The 17,271-nt window shown below is 39.4% G+C and overlaps 2 protein-coding genes across 2 annotated transcripts in view; both read right to left on the reverse strand.

Annotated features, from left to right (window-relative positions):
* Nucleotides 1-17,271, reverse strand: part of SPIDR (scaffold protein involved in DNA repair) — a gene marked incomplete at its 5' end in the record, with an annotated part of 232,876 nt that overhangs the window by 157,977 nt on the left and 57,628 nt on the right. The gene's annotated exons all lie outside the window — the stretch shown is intronic.
* On the reverse strand, nt 14,980-16,035 carry LOC308422726 (guanine nucleotide-binding protein G(q) subunit alpha-like; the record flags this gene model as incomplete). The annotated part of the gene is made up of 1 exon (XM_080919388.1): nt 14,980-16,035. One exon carries the CDS (start codon nt 16,033-16,035, stop codon nt 14,980-14,982), a length of 1,056 nt encoding a protein of 351 aa, XP_080775514.1.

Consider the following 17,271-nt stretch of genomic DNA (forward strand, 5'->3'; position numbering starts at 1 on the left):
AGTGCAACTTTGTGAAGGCAAATAGAGGGGGCGGGGGGATGAGAGTGGGGCAGGGGGAAAAGGATAACATCTCAAATGAAAATACAGAGTATCTAATAAAAAATTATGAAATAAAAATATTTTTAAATAAAAAAAATATATTTTTAAGTTTTAAATGATTGAAGAGGAAGTGTGTGCACAGACTCATATTCAAAGGCATGAAGATCCCAGACTAGAGGATCTCCTGGAGCTAGAGATAAGAAAGATGTGAAATACCCTGAGTGGTTACTCAGAACTGAACTTGGGGTCCTCTGGAAAAAGAGTGTGCTGCTCTTTGTGGCCCTAAACAGGCTTTCTTATAGTTAGATTTCTTGGGAACTCTTAATATGTGTATTATGACATCTGTGGAATCTTTAATACTCTTGACTGAGTTCATCATAGAATAGCATAATGTAATCATATGAATGAAAATCACATCTCTTCAATGTTGTATGCTAATGTACTCAGATACTCTCTTGATATTCACAATTATTCTTATGGAAAACTATTCCTTTGGATTTTGAGGTAAAGTTGTTCTTACGAGCCAGGTAGATTTTGTTCTGCTCCATCTACAAAGCAGCTGCCTGTCTCATGCAATGCCCACCTCTGTTCTTTATAGCGTATCGAGGTAGCTGCCAAGAGCCCAAACCTCCTTGTGTTCCTTCGGAACAGCAAAGATCAATCTGGGCTATCCAGAGAAAAACAAAAGATGTATAAAATATAGATTTTTTACACTTCAGAAGTGGGCATCGTCACAATTAAGTCAAGTAGGTCAGATCCTCCAACAGTAATTTTTTTTTCCACAGAGGCTCAGGACCTCCTTTGAGATCCTAAGTTAGTTGCAAAGATGAATTAGATCTCCTGCCACAAACACCTCACCACATCTCACATGTACATAAAGAGAAATCTTTGGAATATCCTACCTTTGAAAATAAGCCTCATGAGATCGCTTGGAGGAAAAAAGAAGGGAAATGAGATGAATTTGCATTGAATGAGTCACAGAATAATCCTGAGAGAATGCCCATATCTACACATCACTCTATACATTAAACTAAGTTCTACTTATAAAATGCCAGGAGCCATATGTATGTATATATTTTACTTTACAAGCTCTAAACACAATGGAAGAAAATATGAGATATGTCTAAAAACTAAATTTGTCCAATGAATTTTCCTGTAACTATAAGGTTCAAAAAAGGTAAATAAAGGTAATTAAGAAATTAAAGTATGTTTTCAGTCTCATAAGCTAAAGATAATGTTTAATGTACACTGCAGAAAATTTTATTTGCTATAGTGCGCTACAACAGTATTGTAGAAATAAGTCATCCCTGCAAATTGTTCTTTGATACAAGAATATGAACTACAGAAATTACTAACACTTTCAGGTTCTTCAAAAACTAGAACTGGCATGTGGTCTAGCAAAATATGCTTTCAGGAAGACACTATTTAAATTGTGAAGTGACAGAAAACAGTGTTTGTCTTGACCATTAAGTCACCTTGGGTTTAATTTATGAATTCATGTAAGTATTTATTATAAAAAAATAAGATAATGTTAATTTAAAAACATAATATAAGCACACCGACTAAAATTACATTTGAGATATAATTACAAGGATTAGGAAGACATTTTCTTTCTCAAGTACATGCCACTGGGCATGTAGTGTTTAGGAATGTGTTAACTCAGCAAGCTGAGTTGCTCCAGTTCATATATGATCCAATGAGTTGTTCTTTGGAATAGTTCTTGGCTGGTACTGGACCTTGAGAATAGTGTTTTGGAACATTCTGATAGAAATACTTAGCATGCCTGCAGCCTTAATTGTTCTCCCTTTTGTCTGAAAAGTCCGGCAAACAATGTAATTTATGGTGAGTATTGGTCTCTCCTTTTCAGGTCTAGTGTTTCAGCAACTACTACTTGTTCAGCCAAGTCTACATATAGCACAACTAAAACCAAACAAAACCACTGAATTTTTCAGACCATGGGAGCTTCCCCGGTCATGCTTTGCACATTCAAATTTTTATAAATAACTGTTAGAGGGACTAAGTATTTTGTATGCACAATGCCCCTGGTGGCCTCTAGAGTGCTTCTTTGGTACCTTTGCTATAGAAGTGGTCACAATGGGGCTATGTCTGAGTCCTGCGATGCCTCTGAAAGGTCAGTAAACTTCAGGACAACTCGAGACATAGTTATAAATATTATTTTAATACATTTTTCATCATATCAGTAGAAAGGGGTTAAAGTCTAGTTATATAACCTTAGTAATCAGCTAAAATTGAATAAAAAAATAACATGTTTAGGAAACAAAAATACCAATCTCAATCTATAGGGGCTACATAAGTTTAAGTGAATATGGCTAAGAAATAAATCATTTTTTATTACATCTTACTTTTGTTTTAATGGGAATGTGTTTGTGAAGAGGTAAGGGGACCACTTGGCAGGCGTCAACTCTCTTTCCACCATGTGGATTCTAGGGATCAAACTCAGACTACCAGGCTATGGCAACTGCCTTTTCCTGCTGAGCCACCTCACCAGCCCTCACCAGCTTTGCTATGAAGGACCGCACAATGTGTGTCACACTCAGCTCTACTCTCTGTAGTGTAAGAACAACCACTGCCATCTTGTCAGCATCAGTGAATGTAGGTGGACTATGTGTGTATGGGAACATAGCTGGGTTTGGCCTGCAAACTATAATTTGTCAAGGTTATTGCTGAGTAATTGATTTTCAATAATATGATTCTTAAATTTTTTGCTCCTAGGTTCAAATAGAAAAGTGAACAATTGACAACAAAAAGAGGGGTGGAAAACTGCAGAGTGTTTTTCTTAATTATTCCACATAACAATATTAACAACTAAAGTTCAATCACCTAAGCCAGAAGTATGAATAAATTTTAAATTTTAATTCAGTATTTACTATGATTTGGGTAAATGTCCTCCAAAAACATAGGTATTTCCTTACTTAGAGGTAAACAATTTAATTGCTTGTGAGTATAGTGTTTATTTTAAAATTACAACAGACAACCAAGGGTATAGACAAAGGAAATAATCTTTTAGTACTAGGTTACATTGTATCATTTCAACTTCTAGAGGATTCTCAGGTTTATCCATTTTATGCTCTCTTAAGATCCTTTTCAATTGCTTTTCTCACTATCTATCTCTAATCAATTTATTTTAAGAACATCTCTCATAGAAAAAACGATGGTTTAATATAAACCACCAACAAACAGACTAATTATAAGGTACAGCTCAGTTTTCACTAACAGAACGAAACCAAACCAAATAGTAAAAGCATTTGATAACCAGGGCTGGCAACAGCAATTTGAAAAGCAGGTATTTGTCAAGACTAATTTCTCCTAGCTTGTGCCCTGAATACACTTATAGATAAAGATCATTCCCTTTCTGATTTATTGTATTAGTTTAGAATTCTAAAAAAACAATGGTTATTAAGCCAGACTTTCAACATAACCAAATATGACTACATTATTGCAAAATATATTAAACTATCATGGTTTGGGACTATCATTAAAATTAAAACTCTTCTTGATTTGCAAATCAATAAACAGGAAACTTCTTTTCTATAGAAAAATCACTGACTCCATCTGGCCAAGCATACAATGAAAGACTCTAAGGTACCTGCAAAAAAAAAAAAAAAAAAAAAAAGCCAACCAAGGTTACTGAAACCACAAATCCTTTAAATGCCTGTCACCTCCAAACTGTGAGGAAATGAGGCTAATTACTACTGTGTGTGTATCCAATTCTTTTCACACTGTCAGGTAAAACTTTATTTGGATCATATAATAATATAATGCACTCTGAGTCAAAGTTACACACAAAATTTCCACTTTTCAAATAAAGACTTCTATACATTTTCATACAAATGTGATTATTTAAAAAAATACATAACTTTTCAGGTAAGGGAAGGTGCAGCTCATCATTTTTAAAGAAAGAAAACAAGGCATGTGGAGGGGTGGGTCAACGTGGTAGGTTTTTTATACACAACACAGTTCTCCCTGAAGTGTTGACCCTGACAACTCCTAGTGGATACAGGCATGAGGAATGGGGTGTGGCTGTGCAGGCTAAGTACTACCCATCACCAAGCCTGGGCTCAGTTCAAGTGCCCCTCATTTAGCTTTCCTTTCTCCAAACTGAACATTCTGGGTAAACTTTGCAGCTGGGTACCTGGGCAGTACACTGAGATTCAGCAATTGGAAAGGGCTTCCTATACTTGCTGTAAGAACATATTTTATAAGGGCTTTCCTAACCCACAGAAGATTGGTCACTAGCACGTATTATGATCATTTCATTTAATACATTTATTGTAGTACAATTATTGTTTAGACTGTGGGCTCCTTGACAGTCTGTTTTATGTGTCAGCTTATCTACCATGGAGAAATCTATTGGGAAAATATAAAATGAATAATCTTCAACATATCACTTACTGAAAACTCCTCATCTAATTTACTTAAACAGTGGCAAGGACAAATCTTCTTTTCCAACATACCTTTTCCTCAGGTTATAGGAGACTTGGGGAAACTTCTGAGGAACAGTGAGGAGCTACACTTGAAATCATTTCTGAGGCTGACAGAGAAACTGAAGAGCTTCCTTCTGCCTCATGAGATGAGCCATAAGGCTTCTTCCTTCCTACATGTCACATATGGAAACTGTCCCTCCAGTGACCATAATCAAATGATACAAGTAAGCCATTGCTTAATCTGTAAATTACCCTCTTGTGTCCTTTTTACAACTGCCAGTCAGAATACCAACGGCCTATCATGATACAGCAACTGAGAAACACGAAGCTAAAAGTTATGTAGGGGACAATTCACTTGTAGCTTCCTGACAGCCTTTCTCAATCTAAATCATGATGCAAGAGCCAGGTAGTGTTGCAATGCACTTACAGCTTTGGGTAGAAACACACTCAACACAGAAGTGGCTGGAGAGAAGAGCTCACAGCAGGATATTGTTCCTCACCCTCCCCCCAAAATGCAATAAGATGAAGAGGAAGTGATGAGGGAAGAATCAGTTTAAAGCACTTAAGAAAATACTGAAGAAACTAAATGTCTCAACTAAAATATCCAGTAAGTTGAGATTATCATTAATTATAAATATAACACCTAAACGATGCACTTTGGATAGGTAAAGGCAGACCACAAGTCAAATCATGTCTACATAACCTGATTCTGTTAAGAAGAAGGTACCTATCTGCAGCTCTATTTCTTATACAAATATTTTCTGGGGGAAATATCTGATAATGATACCAACTAATAGAGGCAAAGAAGAAAACTATTCTCAATTACTTGCTCCTACCACTAACAATCTTAGTCATGTGTAACTTTACTTCACAATGGCCTGAAACCAATGTCCTGTTCAGCTATAACCCCAGCACCAAACCTTCTTCCATCAAATTTCCAATCTCTATATGACAGGTGGCTAGTCTCACTGAAACATTTCCATGTGCCTAGGATCAATGGGGCAGAGACAATAGAGGTGATCATTAAGGCACTTCCCCAGCACTGTCCTTTTCATACGCCCACATTTCTACTAAGACTATGAGATACACGGCCACCTACCTAGACTCTTCTTTCTTTCTTTCTTTCTTTCTTTCTTTCTTTCTTTCTTTCTTTCTTTCTTTCTTTTATTTATTTACATCCTAAATATTGCCCCTCCCAGTCTACCCTCGCCTTCACTTCTGAGAAAGTGCCTTCCCCAGGTATCCCCCCAACCCGGGGCATCAAGTCTTTATAGGATTAGGCACATCCCCTCCCAATGAAACAGGACAAGGTACTCCTCTGGTACATGTGTGCCAGAGGCTCTCTGGTTGGTGGCTCAACCTCTGGAGCTCCCACAATTCCAGGTTAGTGGACACTGTTGGTCCACCTGTAGGGTTGCCATTCCCTTCAGTTCCTTCAGTCCTTTCCCCGAACTCTTCCACAGAGGTCCCCAACCTCCGTATAACGTTTGGTTGTATCTGTGTCTGTCTCAGTTAGCTGCTGGGAAAAGCCTCTCAGAGGTTGCTCGGCTAGGCTCCTGTCTGCAAGGACAACACAGCATCAGTAATCGTGTCGGGGATTGGGGCCCGCCCATGTGATGAATCCCAGGTTGGCTCTGTCAGTGGCAGGCCAAGTCTTCAGCCTCTGCTCCATTTTTGTCCCTGCATTTCTTTCAGGCAGGATAAATTTGGGGTCAAAGTTTTATAGGAGAGTCGGTGTCCCCATCCCTTCAGTGGGGGTGAGTCCTATCTGGCTACTACTAGACACAGTCTCTTCAGGTTCCATATCCTCAGGATTGGGCATTTCGCTAAAGAAAGCCACACTGAGTCCTGGAAGCCTATCCTATCCCAGGTCTCGGGGACTTTCCAGAGATCCAACCTTGCCTCCCATTATTACATATTTCCATTTATTCTCTTGGCCCTTCGGGGCTCTCTTCTGTCTCCTCCAATACCTGATTGCACTCCTATCCCACTCCCCTTCTCTCCCTCCCACCCAGGCCCCTTCCTTCCTCAGCCTGTTTTGTTCCTTCTAAGGGATTTAAGCATACTGGCTCAGGGCCTCCCTTCTGGTTTAACTTCTTTGGGTCTGTGGGTTGTATTATGGATGTTCTAAACTTTTTGACTAATATCCACTAATTAGTGAGTATATACTATGCATGTCCTTTTGGGTCTGGGAAGATTATTTTCTAGTTTTATCCACTTACCAGCAAAATTCATTATGCCCTTGTTTTTAATAGATGAATAGTATTCCATTGTGCAAATGAACTACATTTCTAAACCCATTCTTTGGTTGAGGAACAGATGGATTGTTTCCAGTTTTTGCATATCATGAAAAAGCCTGCTATGAAATAGGGGAGCTAAATGTCTTGTGCTATAGTGTAGTACAATTTGGGTATATGCCTAGCAGCAGGATAACTGGGTCTTCAGGTAGAACTATTTCAAATTATCCGATAACTGCCAGATTGATTTCCAGAGTAGTTGTAGCAGTTTGCAATCCCACTAGCAATAGAGGAGTGTCCTCTTTCTCTACATCCTTGCCAGCATGTGCTGTCACTTGAGTTTTTTATATTAGCCATTTGTATTGGTGTGAGGTGGAACCTAGGGGTCATTTTGATTTCTTAAAGATGGTGAGTGCATTTTGGCCATTCTCGATTTCTCTGTTGAGAATTGTTTAGCTCTGTACCCAATGTTTTGAGTTGGTTGGTTTTTTAGAATCTAATTTCTTGAGTTCTTTATATATTTTGGATATTAGCCCTCAGTCAGAGGTGAGAATAGTAAAGCTCTTTTCCCTATCTATAGGCTGCCTTTTTGTCCCACTGACAGTATCCTTTCCTTACAGAAGCGTTTCAGTTCATGAGGTCTCATTTATCAATTGTTGATCTTAGAACCTAAGCTGTTCAGGAAATTTGCTCCTGTGCTAATGAGTTCGAAGCTATTTCCCACTTTCTCTTCTATTATTTTCAGTGTATCCAGTTTTATGTTGAGGTCTTTGATCCACTTGGACTTGAGTTTTGGGCAGAGTAATAAATATTAATCAATTTGCATTCTTCCACATGCAGACTGCCAGTTAGACTAATGCTGTTTGTTAAAGATGCTTTCTTTTTTTTCACTGTATGGTTTTGGCTTCTTTGGTATAGATCAAGTGTCCATTAGTGTGTGGGTTGAGTTTAGGTCTTCTACTCCACTGATCAAGGCTTGAGGTCAGCGATGGTAAGTCCTCCAAAAGCTTTTATTGTTCAGAATTGTTAAAGTTTCAAATTGCTTTCATAAGATCTGCAAAAAAAATTATGTTGGAATTTTGATGGGAACTGTATTGAATCTGTGGATTGCTTTTAGTAAGATGCCTATTCTGACTATGTTAATCCTATGGGTGCATGAGCACCAAACATCTTTCCATCTATCTTTCCATCTTCTGAGGTTTTCTTTGATTTCTTTCTTTAGGAAATTGAAGTTCTTGTCATACAAATCTTTCACTTTCTTGGTAAGAGTTACCCTAAGATATTTTATATTATTTGTGGTTATTGTAAAAGGTGCTGTTTCCCTAAATTCAGCCCATTTATCATTTGTATAAAGAAAGGCTACTGATTTTTTTTTTTTTTTTTTTTTTTTTTGTAGTTATTTTTCTATCCAGCCAATTTGCTGATCAGCTGTAAAAGTTCTCTGGTACAATTTTGGGGGTTGTTTACTCATATTATCATATCATAGGCAAATAATAATACCTTGACTTCTTCCTTTCCAATTTGTATCCTTTTAATCTCCTTTTGTTTTCTTATTGTTCTAGCTAGAACGTCAAATACTATATTGAATAGATAAGGAGAAAGTGGGCAGCCTTGACTTAACTCTGATTTTAATGGGATGACTTCAGGTTTCCCTCCATTGAATTTGATGTTGACTTTTGGCTTGCTGTATATTGCTTTTATTATGTTTAGATATATGCCTTGAGTTCCTTATCTCTCTAAGACTTTTAACATAAAGGGGTGTTGGGTGTTGTTGAAGGCTTTTTCAGCACCTAATGAGATGATCATTTGATTTTTTCCTATGAGTTTGTACAAATAGCAGATTATATTGATGGATTTTCATATATTGAATCATCCGTGCATCCCTGGAATGAAGCCTAATTGATGATGATGAATGATGTTTTTTGATGGTTCTTGGATTATTAGGTTTGGGAGAATTTCATTGAGTATTTTTGTGTCAGTGTTTGTAAGTAAAACTGATCTAAAGTTCTCTTTGTTGAGTCTTAGGGTGGTTTACATATCATAGTAAGTGTGACCTTGTAGAATGAAATACATGGTGTATTTTGTGGATTCTACTTTGTGGAATAGTTTAAGGAGTATTGGTATTACCTCTTCTTTGAAAATCTGGTAGAATTCAGCACTAAAACAATCTAGTCCTAGGCTTTTGTTAGTTGGGAAGTTTTTAATGAATGTTTCTATTCTTGGGAGTTATAAGACTGTTTGGACAGTTTGCCTGATCTTGATTTAACTTTGTCATGTGGTATTTGTCTATAAAATCATCCATTTCAGCTAGATTTTACAATTTTGCCAACTATAGACTTTTAAGACTTGATTATTTTTTTTTTTATTTCCTTAGGTTCTGCTGTTATGTCTCCCTTTTCATTTCTGAGTTTGTTAATTTGGATACTGTCTCTGTGACTTTTAGTTATTTAGAATAAGGGTTCCTCTGTCTTGTTGATGTTTTTAAAAAGAACCAGCTCTTAGTTCTGTTGATTCTTTGAATTGTTCTCTGTTTCTAATTAGTTGACATTAGCTCTGAGTTTGACTACTTCTTGCCCTCTACTGCTCTTGACTGTGTTTATTTTTGTTCTAGACCTCTCAAGTGTGCTGTAAAGTTGCTAATATGAGATCTCTCCAATTTCTTTATGAAGTCACCTGGTGCTATGAATTTCTCATTAACCCTGTTTTCATTGTGCCCCATAAGTTTGGGTATGTTGTACCTTCATTTTTATTGAATTCTAAAACGTTTTTTGTTGTTTTCTTTGTTTCTTCCATGACCAAGTTATCACTGAATAAAGAGTTGTTCAGTTTCTAACATGTGGGCTTTCTGTTGTTTCTGCCGTTGTTGAAGTTCAGCCTTAGTCCATGGTGATCTGATAGAGTGAAAGGATTATTTCAATTTTCTTATATCCACTGAGGCTTGTTTCATGTCCAATTAATTATATGGTCAATTTTGGAGAAGGTTCCATGAGATGCTGAGAAGGTATATTCTTTTGTTTTGGGATGTTATGTTCTATATGTATCTTTTAAATCCATTTGGTTCATATTTTCTGTTAGTTTTACTATGTCTCTGTTTAGTTTCTGTTTCAATAATTGGTGAGAGTGGTATGTCTTCTACTGTCATTGTGTGTTTCAATGTATGTTTTGAACTTTAGTGAGGTTTCTTTTATGAATGTGGGCTTACCTGCACTTGGGGCATATAAATGTTCAGTATTGAGACTTCATCTTGGTAGATTTTTCCTTTGAGGAGTATTATTAAGTATCTTTCCCAATCTCTACTCTCTTTCTTTATTTTCATGGCTGAAAATACTGTATTTTTAACCAGTAAGATCATTGGGGCATTATTATACAACATTAAGTTTTTTTTTTTTTTTTTGAAAAACTAGTTTCTATCCCCAAGCAATAGACAATACATCCATTTGAATGACATTTTAAGAACAGTAAATTTGATTTTTAAAAAAATACTTCAAGTTAAAAATGTTTTTGATAAAACTCCCTAAGTACACAGATCTAGTCAGGGCATCCAACATGAGGGTGGATGCAGAGTCTGGCAAGAGTTCAGCTAATCCTTTGAGGAAATTCACCAGAAATGTGTTTCAATAAAAGTGACCTGGACAAACTTACATAGTGTTTTTCCACTTCCTTTCCTAACCCTACAAACAGCTTGCTGAATGATCTTCTTCCCTGTGTTTTCTTCCTGACTACCAAAGCTTCTATGAATGCCAGAATTCCTTTATCTAAGTAAGATCTGATGTTACCAAGTGTCTGTTTTTGTAACATGTAAATGTTATTCATCACTGGGTTCAAATTTTATGGAGTGATGGAGTCTCCAGGGTAGATATGGAAGGTGGGAGGACATACTGGAGCACCCACTGTGCATCAGGTGCACACCTACTGTGCATCAGGTGCACATGCACACTCTGGACAGATGACTCTAGAAGAATGCTATTGCAGGGTGGCAGAGGCAGGGGGTGGGGATGGCAGGAAACATCACTGCTGCAAGAAAAACAGAATGTAGATGTTCAGTAAGTTATCTGTGGAATGGCAGGTGTCTCGATTCCCAAACCTTGGCCTAATCACAGAGAACCAAGCCATTTGTTTCTCCTACTTGTGGAGGACCAAAATGGAACCCCAAAGACACAAGTGTCAGGACATGTAGTAACGCTGCATATGCTGGAAGTGTAGGGAGATAAACACACATTATTAGCTTCTATTTTTGTGTTTCTAGACAAGGATTTCTCTTTGGAATAAAATATTAGCATATGTCCAAGTACACCTTATTTGTATCAACTGAGATGCAGTTAACTACCACTTGAGTGGCTTGAAACTCCTACTTAATTTTAAGAAGAGCAGCAATATACATTTACAATATTTGGGTACACTTTATTTTTATGTGGGTTAACATTCTGCTACATTTCACTCCATTCGTTCTTTTGAGAAACTGAAAACAAAGGGGTGCTGAGGGTCATCTGAGGGTCTGAGTCTTGCAGTGTCTTGTTATGCAGCCCTTTCTTCCCATTATTGTTAATTTTTGCAAATAGTCAAGTTATTTGACCCAAATCCAGCATAAATGGCTTTTTTCACCAATTCCTACTTAAGACAACTAAAGTTTACAATCATATGGCAGTATACATTTTTAAATTACAATTCGTACAACTTGACAATCAATATAAGTCTGAAGTACAAAAAGTAAATTACCCTTTGGCTGAATTGCCTTTTAAAAACCATTAGGCCTGCTAATGTAATCTAAACCAAACAAAACTCCCAAGCCCCCAAGTTCCAGGTGTTCTTTAAATATCACTGTGGATGCCACCTGCAGTGAACAACATATGCTGGTTCCTAAGAATTTCCCAGCTACACAGGGCATTCAACAGAGCTCTTCCTAAGGAGACAGTAAGGAAAACCCAACAGGCTCTGTAAGACTTACTGCCTTTTGCATGGGCGTGTGTTTTCCCTTTGTTTTACACTTGAGGGAGGCACAGACTCTGAATTTAAGCTCTGTATGGCATAGTATAAACCTCCAATTTACAAATAGGAATTCTCTGTGGGTGGGAACTGCTGCTCATCACACACAAAAGGGAGACATCATCTGTAAAGGGCGCACTCCTGCTGAGTGACTCTTGGGATGGCTGCTTGCCTTGGAATGCTGAGGAAACGTTTCTGTGGTGAGTATTTTGCTTCTCAATAAGACATGCCTAAGTCACCATATCTTCACAGTCCTTCATTACCTAGAGCACTGACAACAGGAATGCTTGCAATTACAATAAAAGAGAAAGCATGAGCAAACTTTGCTTTCGTACAAAACTGAGAAGCACTTCCGGCCCCTCACCCCTTCAATAAAACCCCAAACAAGAAACAACAACAAAATTATTTTTAGCTTCATTGACTAGTGTGGATATCATTAGAGGTCCAGGCATCACTGCAGCTAGGGTGATCAATGTTTTTCTTTCTCAAAAGAAGGGATCTTGTCATGCACCCCAGGATGTGCAGTGAGACCACAGATGTCACCTCTGCACTGCAAGCTGCATCCTCATCCCCAGTTCATAACGACAATGTGGCCACCTCTCTCTGCTTTACTCAGAAGCTCTGAGCTTGGTATCAGCATGGCTCAGCTACATCCACTACAGCTCCATTACACAAAACAGCTCGGCTCCTTAGGACTGTTAACAGTTATGATCCTGGGATGAGGTTTTCTCTAGACACTGCAGGCCATCAAATGTTACTTTCTTCTTCTTCTTCTTCTTCTTTTGTCTTTTTGGGTTTTTTTGTTTTGATTTTGTTTTGTTTGTTTGTTTTTTGCTGCACCAAATTTAAGGTTGCCCTTTCAGGCAAGCAGTGGTCTCTAGCTGATACAACATTTTCTTAGTGGATCACAATTGCTTCTAAAACTGGCTTTCTAATAAAGGCCATCAGAGAGGAAATGCTAAACTGCGCATTTGCCAAATAAGAATATGAATCGTATAAAAGCTCATATTCCAACCCAAGGTCAAATGGCAAAAGGTCTGCAAAGTTGGTCTCGTGTTTGTATAAAAGCTCTGACGGATGTTGTGTGTTTGCTATGAAATTACCTTTGGGTTAGGTCAGCACACCTTTACTCAAGGAATGTGCAAACAATTTTAGACAGCACAATGCTAGTACCGCTCTGTATGACAGTAAGGGTTTTTTTTTCTTCTTTTCTAAATGGAAAAAAAAATCCTTAGTCAGAAATAAACTGACAAATTTATATTCTCCTCTCTTAAAAAAAGGAAATAAAATGTGAATTAGCTATAAGACATACAATTACATAGATATATATCAATATAGCACATTTAATCTCCCAAAAATTTACGATTACAAAGCCAGTATGGATGTTGCAATATCAAGAGAGATGTATGTACAATGATCAGAGCATTCATAATTGCACTATACCTACAGGCAGTGTGGTAATTAAATTACAGGGCTTTCTAGAGCAAGGGGTAAGGTGGCTGGGGGAGTAGGCATGAGAACCCGGCATTGCGAGTCAGCAATGCTCATACAGTGGCTGTTCCCTCTCCCAGCCTCGGTATTCACCAACAGTGATTTCTATGGAAGTTGAGATCAGTGCCAAGCGCGAATGAGACCAGCATCGAGGTCTAACTTCCCATCTACTTAAATCGCATACGGATGCAGACTGCTCGAAGGCTCACTCATACATGTTCGGTGCGGTTTGCATCTGCTGATAAACTGCACATGGAGAGTTCCAAACATCTCTCCTAGTGTGATCATCACAAAAATACATGCTTGACAGAACACTGAGCGGTGACTTTTGAATAAGTCCACAGATGTTCCTTAAGTTCAAGAGACCAATTCAAGATCCTGAAGGTGGTAAAGCCAGCTCACTATTCCTCTCCCTTTCCACCAATCAAAGGTTTCAGGATAATACTATCAACCAGTGTTCTTGGCAGATTCAGTCAAACTTAAAGAACATAAAGAGCTAATAAAACGAGCACCAGTAAAGAGATATAAGCAGATCTCATAACAAACCACACAGGGTACTTTCTACACTGCTCATCTGGACACTGGCACCGACCTCAAGAGCAAAGAAAAGAACGGACCATGAGAAGAAGCAGTTCAGTTTACCTCACTGTCTTAATGCTGACATCTTGAGACGCTGGCTTTTACTGTTTAGATTCTTAATTTATTTTGCCTTATAAAAATCTGGCTTTAGCAACATATATCCATAATAAAAATTATTTTAAAATTATGGCCCAAACACAAAGGGGGACAGGAGCGAAGGAAGGCTGGAAACAGAGAGAAAATGCAGAAGCTACAAGAGCACTCTGGCAGCAGCTGCTGAGGAATGCAGTGTCTGTTGGCATATCATTTGGCATCTGTGGTTCAAAGAGAGGGCGAAAAACGAAAAATAAACGGAAGCAAGGAAGCGGAAGGACGTGGCACACAGACCGGAGAAGCAAGGACTTCCCCACAGCCTGTGCCCTCACACCCTGACTTCCATACATTTCTCTGAACAATCCAGCTGTGGCTGAAGGTCTGCACCCAAAAGATATGACTCTTAAGCATCAGTGGAAACCCACCGTCCTAGTTCGAGTGAGACAAGACTATATGTAAATAATACATATGTATGTATGTATGTATTGAAAAAAAATACTAAATGTGATGTGCATCCAGAGATACATTTAAAACCATAGCAGCAATACATATGCTCCTGCCTTCAGCAGAACCAGGATAAAAGAAGCTGATGTAAAGGCGATTTCAATTGAATGACACTGTCCTGACCACATAACTCAAGAGAGAAACTGCCCAAGAATGGAATTAGGGTAAACGTCATGGTAATGAGGGAAAATAAAATCAGTAGGGAGGTATGGAAAAGGAAGAAGAAAAATCAGCTTCATTTTGGTCAACAGGAAAGGGGAGGAGGAAGAAGGAAAGGAAGGAAGGGAGAGAAGAGAGGGGAGAGGGAGAGAGAGAATGAATGACAGGAGTACTTTTATACTGTGAGTGAATGACTGAAAATTTAAAGTACATCAAGTCAAGGTTTGTCTAAAAAAAGAGGGAATGTGCTGGGACTGTACTTCAGCATCCTGTTTCCTCTGAATAGTTTAAATAAAATTATAATATTTACTACCGCTCTGTGCACACGCTCAGAGTCCAGGACGGCAATAAATTAGTATTATGCAAATTGTTTTCCACAGAAATACAGTCCCTCTTGTTTATCCTCAACAGCCCACAGGGAAGGGAAGAGTGGTTTCTGGGAGGCGCGGTTAGACCAGATTGTACTCTTTCAGATTCAGCTGCAGGATGGTGTCCTTGACAGCAGCAAAGACGAAGCGGATGTTCTCGGTGTCTGTGGCGCACGTGAAGTGGGAGTAGATGATTTTGTCACTGTTGGAGTTCAGGTCTAGGAACATCTTCAGGATGAATTCTCCAGCAGCCTGGGCATCTCTCTGGGGTCCATCATATTCTGGGAAGTAGTCGACCAGGTGGGAATACATAATTTTCTCCTCTAGAAGATCTTTCTTGTTTAAGAACAGAATAACAGATGAGTTCTGGGACCAGGGATACGTGATAATTCTTCTAAAGAGTGCTTTGCTCTCCTCCATTCGGTTCTCATTGTATGACTCCACAAGAACTTGATCATATTCGCTAAGCGCTACGAGAAATATGATTGAGGTGACATTTTCAAAGTAGTGATTCCATTTCCTCCTCTGCATGTACCATAGGATTCCTCCATCAACCATTGTGAAAGTGATACTTTGTAAGTCAAAGTGGTATTCCATGATCCCTGTGGTGAGGACTCGAACTCTAAGCACATCTTGTTGTGTAGGCACATAGGAAGGGTCAGCTATACGGTCCAAGTCATTCAGATAGTATTTGGTAGAGTCAGGTAACTGATATTCTCGACGTCTATTATAGCACTCTTGGATTCCAGGGTCATTCCATAAGCTCTTTATTGCATCGACATATGGATTCTCGAAGGCAGACACCTTCTCCACATCAACCTCTCGAACCAACTGTGCATGAGCCTTATTGTGTTCATACTTGTATGGGATCTTGAGAGTGTCCATAGCTCTGATCATGTCCTGCATGGCTGTAAAGATGTTCTGATACACCAGTTTGGTAAAACCCCTCTTGTCTTCATCAGAGTATCCAGGCCCATGGATGATCCTCATCTGCTTGATGAAGGTACTCTTGCCACTCTCCCTAGTCCCCATCACCAGCAGCAGCTTGAGCTTCCAGCGGGGGTCACGAAGCTGCCGCTCGATCTTGTTGTTGATCCTCCGGGCTTCCTTGGCCTCCTCGCTCAGGCAGCACGCCATGATGGTCTTCAGAGTCGCCCTGCGCACACGCAGGCACACACGCCCTCAGCCCTCGCTCCCTGGAGGAGGCAGCGGCGGCCACAGAGCCCCGCCGCCCGGGCCGCGTCAGGACCGAGTTCAGAGGAGCCGCGGTGAGGACAGCGGCCCAGCCCGCAGCCCAGGCAGGCGGGGAACGCTCGAGAGGCCGCCGCGCCGGGCCGCGCTCACACGCCGCCTTCTCGGAGAGCGCGCGGCCCTCCAGGCGCCGCCGCCGATACTGCCCTAGGCTGTGCGCCCAGCGGCCGGAGCTCATCCACCGAGGCGGCCCCGCAAGCGAGCGACCGCAGACGGCCCCGCGCCCGGTGCGCCCGCTCCTCGCCACCGCCTGACTCGGCCTGGCCGCTCCGCGCGCTCCGCTCCCGCCTCTGCTGGACTCCCACCCGACCCGATTGCCAGGCGCGCAGCTCCCAATCTCTTTTAACTACTTTTTATTGAAAGTGTATTAGATATTAGTTAGAATGGCTACTCCAGCTTGTTTCTTGAGATTGTCTGCTTGAAAAACCTTTTTTGAGCACTTTACTGAGATATATATCTTTGAGGTGTGTTTCTTGTATGTAGTAGAATGATGGATTTTATTTACATTTCCAGTCTTTTAGCCTGTATAGTTTTATTGGTGAACTGGATCCAGTGATGTCAAGAAATATTAATGAGCAATAACTGTTAGTTCCTGATATTTTGCTCTTGGTGGCAGTACTATGTGGGTGTGTGATTCACTTCTTTGGGGTTTGGGGTAAGATAATTAATTCTTATGTTTTCTTGCATGTCACCCTCCTGTTAGATTTTTCCTTCTAGTATCCTCTGTAGGGCTAGATTAGTAGAAAGACATTGTGTAAATTTGGTTTTGTCATGAAATATCTTGGTTTCTCCACCTATGGTAACTGAGAGTTTTACTGGATATAGTAGTCTAGGCTGACATCTGCAGTCTTAGTCCTCAAGATATCTGTCCAGTATCTTCCGGCTGTTAGAGTTAGATTCTGACAGGTCTTCCTTTATATGTTGCTTGACATTTTTATATGTTGCAGCTTTTAATATTCTTTCAATGTTCTGTACATTTAGTGTTTTCATTATTATGTGGCAGAATATTTCCTTTTCTGGTCCAATCTATTTGGTATTCTTGTGTACTTATGGGCATCTCTTTCTTTAGGTTAAGGAAGTTTTCTTTTATAATTTTGTTGAAGATTTTTTTCTGGCCCCTTC

The sequence above is a fragment of the Micromys minutus genome (assembly GCF_963924665.1).
Source record: "Micromys minutus genome assembly, chromosome: 7".
In the NCBI taxonomy this organism is placed as follows: domain Eukaryota; kingdom Metazoa; phylum Chordata; class Mammalia; order Rodentia; family Muridae; genus Micromys; species Micromys minutus.